Below are 10,533 nucleotides of genomic sequence, written 5' to 3' on the forward strand. Positions count from 1 at the left end.
CGATGTTGTTAGAAATATGATAATTATATGTACTAGAGGAAGTACAATTCCTCTTCTCTAAAAAAAAATCTTTTCTTTTTTTTCCTCCCAAAGAGAATATACTAATCATTACAGATAAATGTCTATGTTTTACTTCTTAAAATACCAGTCTTTAGTTAAAAATTATGCATATTGATATTTGTGGGGAGGTTGTGTATCTAATGGCCTAATGGTTACAGAGTTTGACTCCTAACACTAAGGTTGTGGGTTCGAGTCTCGGGCTGTCAATACCACGACCGAGGTGCCCTTGAGCAAGGCACCGAACCCCCCCGACTGCTCCCCGGGCGCCGCAGAATAAATGGCTGCCCACTGCTCCGGGTGTGTGTTCATGGTGTGTGTGTTCACTGCTGTGTGTGTGCACTTTGGATGTGCACACCATACTTAGCTGTATGTCACGTCACTGTCCCTATTTAGGTTTGTAGTCATTCTGGAAGAATCCATGGCCATGAGGATAGAACAATGTTAACATGAAAAATAAAACAATAATAAGAGTAGAACATCCTAAAGTGTTTTATTCCTCTTATACCAGTGTATACTGCCCATTGGTTATTGCCCATGGTTATTGTTACATTTAATGTTGTGCTAATGTTGCTGTTGAACACAAGTCTCTTCCCCATTCTCATGAATGTTGTGCAACGCTCGTTTTGTCACTTTCTCTTGAAGAAATGAAGACAGACCAATTGTGCATGTTAGGAAAAGTACTTTATAGTAAATTTCAATGTACTATAATGTTAGCTGCTGTTTCTTTGTGCGCTGTGTTGTGTGTCTTACAGTGCGGGGGGGGGGGGGTCAGGGACGGGACAAAAACGCCTCCGTGGCAAAACTTTATTGTTTTTTTTTTCCTTTCCAGTTTTATACACTTAACAAGAATTAGTCACTACTGAGTTCATATGTTCAGTAAAAACGTTTTCCCTTCATTAACTGTGCGCTATATTCTTTAAAAAAATAAAAGTGCATATGTGTATCCAGGAGATTCCAAAGCCGACTTCACCGATTCTGTGTGGTCCCATCCGGAGAGATCCCATGTATCTCCATGCGGTCCATGTGGAGCCAGTTAGATTTTCACACTGGACACAAGCATGTAACTTTGAATAAATAGAAAAAGATGGAAAATATCTTTACAGAAACTCAGTGTTCAGTGTCACTTTTTTATTCCCTTTATACAGTTGAATAAAAATGTTACAGAAGACAAAGTACTAAAAACGTTATCGGACGCCGTTCCTAAGTAGGTCCGTCGACAAGCTTTAGAATAATTAGATTAACCTCAAACACTGGTGTTATGAAATGGATGAAATGTGGGATTTGGATTAATCTGAGTGGTTTTTACAAACAGAGCTATTGTAGTGTACGTGGAACTGGGGAAAGGAATCAGGTCAGGATTTATAATACCAGAACAACAGGGGAATCAGGGTGAACTGAGAGAGAGAGAGAGAGAGAGAGAGAGAGAGAGAGAGAGAGAGAGAGAGAGGGAGAGAGAGATGCAGCTTTTCGTCAGCTCTGTTTTGCGATGTAAGCGATTCCGATGATGTCAGACTGCTCCTCGCTTCGTTCCACAATCTCGACTTTTCAAAATGGAGAACTTTATAATAACAGCAGCACATCCTGAAGTGTTTGGTTCCTCTCCTACCACCGCATTCTGACAACGATTCCTATCTTTACTTTTTTGCTTATCATACTTTTTATCTGGTTATAGTTTCAGTTAATGTTGTGTCACTTCCCCATTATCACATGTTTTTCTCAAAATAGAAAGCAAACAAATCAGACACGTTACTGAGAAACAACAAACCACAACATCCTCCGGCCTGAAGCTTTATCTCTGACCCATGAAGCACTGACGCTGGAGTTTCCTTCCGTAAATGATGAAATAAACATCTCCTGACTTCAAGCCTTAACGTCTGAGTCGCTGTGAATGAGCTGTCATTTTACTTGAAGCAGCTGGTACAGAAAGTTAATCACCGCCTTCCGACCAATCAGATTTGAGAACGCAACTTCACTCAGGTATAAAATAAAAAGTACAATTTCCATTTTGTTGGCACCTTTTAAAAGAAGTCTGGAGCTCTTTCTGTCTATGCAAATCAAGCCATTTAAACACACATTAACACAATATTAACATTTACTATATTTACTATATTTCTAAATATAGACATTAACGACAGGGTCTCCGATTTTTGAAAGCCAATGTTGACATATAAAATCACCAAAACAAACACGCCCCTAACCCAAACGGGTCCCACCCCTGTATCGATAGCTCCGCCCACACATACATACGTAACCCAGGCGACTAACGGAAAGAAACGTGTCTTTATCATAGCTGAAGTGAAGAACAATACGATTGCAGATAAACAAACAAGCAAAAATGCCACACAAGCATAATCATGTAAAGGACAAAGGCATATATTAGTTCTGTGTAACAAAGCAAAACCAACGTTACTCACCTATCGAGAAGGAAAAAAGCGCCTCGGCGTCTTAAGTAAAGTCGGCCACATATTCACAGGTCGGAGTTTCCCGAGTCGATAACTCCTGAGCTAAACGCTGTTACTACACAAAACGCGGTTGTAGCTGCATCTCTACATTACTACGATAGAAAAGAGGTGTTATTTGTGTAGTAACAGCGTTTAGCTCAGGAGTTATTGACTCGGGAAACTCCAACCTGTGAATATGTGGCCGACTTCCTGCTCCTTCAGTTCTCTCCAGCGCTGAAAGCTGATCCTATATTAATACGTCCTACTTCTTGCCTTATCGTAAGTCTTTCTTCTCTTTCTTTCTTTGTTTTTATCCTCCGTGTCAATGTTAAAACCGCTTTCTGCTAATGTCACACATGCGCACTGAACACTCTCTCCGCCGCATATAGACAAGCCCCGCCCCTTTCTGCTCATTGGCTATTTGATTTTTGTTTTGATTTTTGTTTATTATTCGGCCCGACTCAGTTTTCTGAAGCATTTCTCCAAAATCGGAGACCCTGCCTGTAAATAGAATTCATCTTATTCTTCGTATCTCCGAAATTCCCAGGAGTTGCATGTCCGTTGTCAGAAAAGACGATGTTGCTATTAAAAACCTGAAGGCCACAGAAAAGAGGGAACTAAGAAGACGAATTGCACCGCTGTGGTCATGTGACGCTTGACCACGACAGAGAAGTTTCCATGTGAAGCACAGACGGCTCTGCTTTCTCATACTGTAGCTCTTAGATTCATTGTGTAGACGTGTGACTTGAGGGGACACAAAATCACCGCTTTGAGCTCGATCACTTTTCCGGTCCACTTCTGCTGGTTTTGTTCCCAATGTTCTCCTGCGTTCATCCACAAACATGTACAAAGGAACATCACTCTGTGAGGACATGGAAGAATGTCCCCTGAAAGCTCATCAAGAAAAAAGAGGTTTCTAAGGAAGCGGAGTTCAGCAAGTTTGAGATCCCGATTAAAGGTGAAGTTCTCGAACTCATAACCAAGTGAGACTGAGGTTCTGAGGATCATGTTTATGTCTATTCGCACGTTTAGTTTGTTTTTTTTTACCTCCTATCGGTGGATCGGAACAGCCATGAGTTAAAAATCAGAGCTAAAGTTTGCACTACATTTTATAATTAAGGTTATACTTCACCTGTTCACCAAGACTGTCGGCGTAAAGCGTTCTCAACCTAAATCGGACGTGAGAGTACAGCGCTTCAGACGAACTTGTAAAATAATAACACAATTTCAAATCCACAAAAATCAGACAAAAGCTTCTGACAGAGGTTCCTTTTTTTTACTCACTTCGGCGGATCTTGATTGGCCAGATGAGCAGACTAAAGAGGCAGAGCGCGGCGACGAGGCCGACGCCCCCTGTCACGGCAACCATGATACGACGATAGAACCAGACGCAGTCAGAGCAGCAAAGCAGTGTTCTGTGAATGAAAAGCATACAGCACTGACCGATGGGTTCAGTATGACGTCATTAACACCCCCCCCCCACACACACACACACACACGCACACACGCGTGCACACACGTTCAGAATGACTAATACCTAAACCACAACATATGGCAGTAATCAGTGAACAATTCTGCCAGTAAATAATTGTTTAACAGCTGAAATCGGGCACAGAATGAACTTTTCTTCATGTCAGTCTTCACCTGATCTTATTACTTGCTGACTTCAGGGAATCTTTCATCACACACACACACACACACACACACACACACACACACACACACACACACACACACACACACACCCTGCGTACTACTTACTGACAGGGGTACAGGCTCTGGATAATCATCACGCCGAGACCGTTGGCCACCTTGTCTGTAAAGCTCATGGCTCCGTACACGAACGCGCCACTTTGCTGTCAGGAGATAAAAGGGAACAGAACAAACAAAAACACTATCAGATTAATCATACACACACTGTCTGACTCTTACGGTGACAAAGCAACATTTATTTATATCATGGAAACTTTTAGTCAACAATAAAAGGTGCAGTAAGCAGTCACGGGTCTCTTGCTAATGTGAATAGCTAGAACGCAGTTATCATCAGCAGTAATGACATCGGTGTCAATGACACCGAACGCACAGGTGTGTGACATCTGGTAACCAATAGTGTAAACATAGACGGGTTTTTATTTTAAAAGAAAGAACGTAGCTGTCAGGGATCAGCGCAGATCCGTCAGGGATCAGCGCAGACTTATGGCCATGTGCGTCATCACACCTGTTCCCCATTGTGTGTGATTGTCCCTTTCTCTATATATGTGAGCCGCCTTGCCATAGGCAACGCCGCTTCACTGATTATAACATTGTTAGTTCCCTGTGTAGTGTGGTTTATGTTTGTCTTCCTCCTGTATTAAACCCCTTTCATTTGAAGCTATCCTGTCTCCGAACCACCTCCGTCCTGGGTCTGACAGTAGCCTTCGTTTGTATGTAGGCCTATGCGATTTATATATTTACAATACTTACTAAAATATAATTAATATTATTTTATTGCTTTGTATTAGTTGTTTGAAGAGTTCGAAATTTTTTTTTTGCAAATTTACAACCGGCAAGTCGGTCGGACTTAAAGCTAAAACAAGGTCGGGTTACGGCAAACAAGAATATTTTTAAGAGTGGCCTTACCGTCTGATCTCCGATGAGATTGGCGGTCATGGACAGCGACATGACCAGAATGACGGCTGACCCGGCTCCCAGCAGCACAGCCGCCCCGTACACGCGAACGCCCATCTTCAAATCCAGCAGAGCCCAAATGCCAAACGCCACGATGGGCACCAGTCCCACAAAATACGTCATCTGAAAAAAAACCCGGATGAGTTCTTTCACAATAAATCCAGCCGACTATTTTCTAGGGGCTATTCCAGGGGACTCAGGGCACAAGGCAGGAGACACCCTGATTGACCTGGTAACCTATTACAGGGCACAATCGCACACACTAAGGACAAATTAGAAATGAAAATCAGCTTACAGGTTTTGGGTCTGATGGAAGAAATAAGAGAACCTTGAGAAAACTCCAAGCATGCATCTCTACACACACAGGGCAAAGACGGGAATCGAACCCCCAACCCTTGGGAACTTAAACCTCCAACCCTGGTGAACTCACACTAACTCCGAGGCGTTTACTGACTGGCTTCATGACCAGAGACGACACAAAACCGCTAACGTACAGCACCAGAGGAATGGTGGCGATGTAGTTCTGGAAAAAAAAACCCACAAAGACAGACAGATAGAGATAGAGAATGAATAATAGAATAAAATAAAAGTACAGTGAGAATAATGTATGAATCGTAGACTGTTTGAAATTCCCAGCATCGCTTTACCTTCGGCAGGAATAAAGAGTTGATGAGGTACATGGAGATGTAGGTCTGAGAGAGGTTGACGATCAGACGGGTGCACATGTACAGAGCAGCTACCTGTACGGAGGAAACACAACAGAGTCACTCGTCTCCATTTACACCTCCGTTTCTGCTGCAGGAAAGTCCCAGAGGTTTACACTTTATGTGTGGTTCCCTTGTTACAGAATAATAAAATGAAACCAACAAAGAAAATACTATTAAAATAAAGCAGCACGAAAAAATAAATACATAAAATACATATAAATAAAGCAGCACGAAAAAAGGAAAACGTGAAAAATATCCCCTAAAAAACATGAGATTATGTGTGAGCTTTAGTTCACCTGGTAGAAGGACGGTTCGTGGAGCCAATGTTTCCACTGCAGCAGCGGCCCTGAGCTCAGGTTGGAGTGAGACAGCAGGGGTTGTCTCTCCTCGTCCCGTGTTTGCTCTCGTGTCCACAGGTGAAAGATGAGCGAGAAAACGGCCCCGATGCCCAGTACGATCAGTGCCAAGTCCTGGAAAGTAGATGTAGAGCACAGATTAATCCTTGTACTCTGTCATCACATGTTTGAGCGTGTTTAGGAAACTTCCCATGACAGCTTATAATGCTTAAATTGAACTTATAGAGCATTAATGAGCTTAAACTGAGCTTTATAGCACATTGTAGAGCTTATAGAGCTTCTATAGAGCATAATGGAGCTTCTATAGAGCATTATAGAGCTCATAGAGCTTTTATAGAGCATTATAGATCTTATAAAGTGATTGTATAGAGCTTATAGTGTTCCTATAGAGCATGATAGAGCTTTTATAGAGCGTTATAGAGCTCATAGAGCTTTTATAGAGCTTATAGAGTTCCTATAGAGCATGATAGAGCTTTTATAGAGCGTTATAGAGCTCATAGAGCTTTTATAGAGCATTATAGATCTTATAAAGAGATTTTATAGAGCTTATAGAGATCCTATAGAGCATGAAAGAGCTTTTATAGAGCGTTATATAGCTCATATAGCTTTTATAGAACATTAAAGATCTTATAAAGAGACTTTATAGAGCTTATAGAGCTTTTATAGAGCATGATAGAGCTTCTATAGAGCGTTATAGAGCTCATAGAGCTTTTATAGAACATTAAAGATCTTATAAAGAGACTTTATAGAGCTTATAGAGCTGTTATAGAGCATTATAGAGCTTCTATAGAGCATTATAGAGCTCATAGAGCTTTTATAGAGCATTCTAGATCTTATAAAGAGATTTTATAGAGCTTATAGAGCTTTTATAGAGCACGATAGAGCTTTTATAGAGCATTATATAGCTCAGAGCTTTTATAGAGCATCATAGATATTATAAAGAGATTTTATAGAGTTTATAGAGGTTTCACAGAACATTATAGAGCTTATAGAGAGCGTTATAGCACTTATAAAGAGCTTTAATAAAGCTTACATAGCTTTCATAGCTAAGCTTAAACAGCTTATATAGAGTTTTCTTAGAGCATTATAGACCTCATATAAGGCATTATAGAGCTTACAAAACTTATATAGTGCTTTTATAGAGCCCAATAGAGGTTATAGAGCTTTTATAGATACTTGTACTTGTTTGAATATGGATAATTGCGTTTTATTTGTAAGGGCTTTTTTTTTAATCACCTCAAAGCATCTTCTTTGTTACTTTAAAAAATACATGTATTTACTTCATGTATTTACAGTGGATTTTTAGAGGAAGGAGTCTCCAGAGTCAGAGGTGAGGCTCTACTAAACATCTTCAGCACAGAGCCCAGATTATACACACACCGGTACATGCTTGCAAATTTGTAGTCTCCAGCTTCAGAGCTTTAAACCCAATGCTAAAAAAATGGAATTTGCTCTTGTTTGGTTGTGTCCATGTTTAGATGTTTGTATCTTCACAGTAAACGTCGATACCAAACCCGTTTCTGCTCTCTGAGACGCTCTGAGTGTCCGTTCATCCAAAAAGCCTCTAAAATCTAAAGGTGTTTATCTTCAACACTAAAATTAAGATCATCAACAGAGGGACAAGCACACGTCTCACACCGAAAGACAACAGAGTCCTGACTCATTTTAGATTGTTGCTCTGGTTGTTTTTAACGTTAGTGAACATCTTACCCTGAACACGGGGACGTCCTGGTGAGTCAGATGGTCAGCGACGGACGGATCGGCCGAGTGCTGGAAGTGGAACAGCAGCCAGGCCACTGCATATACGGTGATATTGGACAGAACCGTGAACGCGTACCTGGGATGAGAAGAAACGCGGTGCACTCTGTTAAAAGTCTATGATTACATGATTTGATTGATATTGGCTCAGTATATCGGTAACTTTGATCATTTAAGGTTTTATTTCTAAAAAGAAAAGAAAAAAGAAAAAGAAAAAGAAGGATAAAGGCCTGCCAATAAAACAGGACAGTAAATAAATCTTCACATTTATGAAAACACATTTGCTCGTGTTCAGGATATTTTCCTCGCTACGATTATTTATGCACAGTGATTATTTACGAAGTGAAATGACGTTCGGTTCTGTCTCCTGATGCTCCTGATTCTCCTGATGCTTATTTTTTTTAAACAAATCACTCTACGAGGTTTGACAGACGTGTGTAAGAAGTGGTGGAACGGTGGCTCTGGTCAGCACCAAGTGTGTTACTAACTGGGTAAGTGTGAGGCACAAACTCCAAATTCATTCATTCATTCATTCATTCTCTACCGCTTATCTGAACTTCTCGAGTCACGGGGAGCCTGTGCCTATCTCAGGCGTCATCGGGCATCGAGGCAGGATACACCCTGGACGGAGTGCCAACCCATCACAGGACACACACACACTCTTATTCACTCACACACTACGGACAATTTTCCAGAGATGCCAATCAACCTACCATGCATGTCTTTGGACCGGGGGAGGAAACCGGAGTACCCGGAGGAAACCCCCGAGGCACTGGGAGAACATGCAAACTCCACACACAAGGTGTAGGCGGGAATCGAACCCCCGACCTTGGAGGTGTGAGGCAAACGTGCTAACCACTAAGCCACCGTGCCCCCCTTAACTCCAAATTATTGCTTATTATTTTCACCAAGAAACTCTTCAAAGTTGACCTGCACTGTCTTGATTCACTGGATAACTCTAAGACTCGTAAAATACTGCACATGTAATCCATCAGACACACTGATATTCTGAAAGTAGCTCATACCTGTACGCTGTGAGCTCCACCTTGGCGTGTTCGCAGGTCACTAGCTCCGGGATGAGCGACAGGTGGGAGATCTGAGTGGAGGCCCAGCCAAACTGGAAGATGATGATGAAAGGGGTGAAGTAGGTGAGGCCCACCCACTGTGGCAAAACCTCGCTGCATCCCACACACGGGTTAAAGATGAACGGGAAAGACAGCAGCACGCAGATGGTTCCTAAAAAAAACCATACACACAATATGACCCAGCAGATAGAAGTGAAAATAAATCACAGACATGAACGTAGACCTTCTGTTACGTAAGATTCACGTCTGCGCTGCCGGTCTAACGACCACCTTTCTTAGGATTACAGGTTGCCCTTAATCCTACTGCTGGATATCAAGCTGAGGTGTGGAGAGACCTTTTTAGAACTGGAGCCATTTACACACGTGAAGGTCCTTAGCTTCGTAAAATGGCTCTTGTAACTCTTTCTTATACAGAAACACCGTCGTAGTTTTCTCTACGGCACCTTTAAACATTCCGCCAGCGGGACAACCACAAGTACTTAGATTGATGTGTTTGAAATGTTTTGTGGTACACTTTATATTCCTCATCTGTACATTTCCCTTTCACACAGTAAGGGATCCTTTTCCTTATTCAACATTTTGTTTGTTCTTTATAAGAAGTTCATTCATTCATTCATTCATTCATTCATTCATTTTCTACCGCTTATCCGAACTACTCGGGTTACGGGGAGCCTGTGCCTATCTCAGGCGTCATCGGGCATCGAGGCAGGATACACCCTGGACGGAGTGCCAACCCATCACACACACACACTCTCTCATTTACGCACACACTCACACTATGGACAATTTTCCAGAGATGCCAATCAACCTATCATGCATGTCTTTGGACCGGGGGAGGAAACCGGAGTACCCGGAGGAAACCCCCGAGGCACGGGGAGAACATGCAAACTCCACACACACAAAGCGGAGGCGGGAATCGAACCCCCAACCCTGGAGGTGTGAGGCGAACGCGCTAACCACTAAGCGCCCCCCCCCCATAAGAAGTTTTTCTTTCTTAAAACTTTTCCACAAAGGATTATTATTTCGTGCAAAAGTGAGTACTGTCCTTATCATACTGTATTAGCGGTCCAAAAGGGGGCGTGGCTTTGTGATGAACCTTTTTTTAAGCATTCAAACAAAGTTTAGGAAAAATATCCAAATACAAAATAAACAGTACACTTTAAGATGTGCCGATGTCAGCGGCGACTGTACGGTTTATCTGTTTATAGCATTTTAAAACGTTATGACACGTCCCAGAGACCCGCTTACGTTATAACAGCTACCAATATTTACTTTTCTCAGTAGCCTTTCTTTTTTATCTCTCTTCTGAACGTAACGAGATAAAGTTTTTTCTAAATACGCATAATGACTAAAGTAAAAAATAAATCGGTTTCTCAAGGGGTTTTCCGCGTCACGTTCCGGGAAGAGACTCTTTTAAAAGATGTCTTTTAACTGGAAGGACGGAAAAAACCCTTCACCA

General features: G+C 41.8%; 1 protein-coding gene across 3 annotated transcripts in view; it reads right to left on the minus strand.

The window, feature by feature from the left end:
• Nucleotides 1-850: 850 nt before the first annotated feature.
• The window catches only part of mfsd12b (major facilitator superfamily domain containing 12b), an 11,319-nt gene continuing 1,636 nt past the window's right edge, over nt 851-10,533 (minus strand). Inside the window, exons 2-11 of one of the 3 annotated variants that reach the window (XM_047823136.1) lie at nt 9,015-9,225; nt 7,942-8,068; nt 6,172-6,345; nt 5,816-5,908; nt 5,599-5,691; nt 5,121-5,291; nt 4,263-4,357; nt 3,786-3,916; nt 3,634-3,670; nt 851-1,106 (exon numbers count right to left, since the gene is read on the minus strand). In XM_047823136.1, coding sequence (XP_047679092.1) covers nt 3,666-3,670; nt 3,786-3,916; nt 4,263-4,357; nt 5,121-5,291; nt 5,599-5,691; nt 5,816-5,908; nt 6,172-6,345; nt 7,942-8,068; nt 9,015-9,225 — 1,100 coding nt within the window. In that variant the 3' untranslated portion in view covers nt 851-1,106; nt 3,634-3,665. Of the gene's footprint in view, nt 1,125-2,877; nt 3,326-3,633; nt 3,671-3,785; nt 3,917-4,262; nt 4,358-5,120; nt 5,292-5,598; nt 5,692-5,815; nt 5,909-6,171; nt 6,346-7,941; nt 8,069-9,014; nt 9,226-10,533 lie in introns of those variants that run through there. The other 2 variants (XM_047823135.1, XM_047823137.1) reach the window with 2 other exon arrangements.

Source organism: Tachysurus fulvidraco, chromosome 14 (assembly GCF_022655615.1).
Source record: "Tachysurus fulvidraco isolate hzauxx_2018 chromosome 14, HZAU_PFXX_2.0, whole genome shotgun sequence".
Classification (NCBI taxonomy): domain Eukaryota; kingdom Metazoa; phylum Chordata; class Actinopteri; order Siluriformes; family Bagridae; genus Tachysurus; species Tachysurus fulvidraco.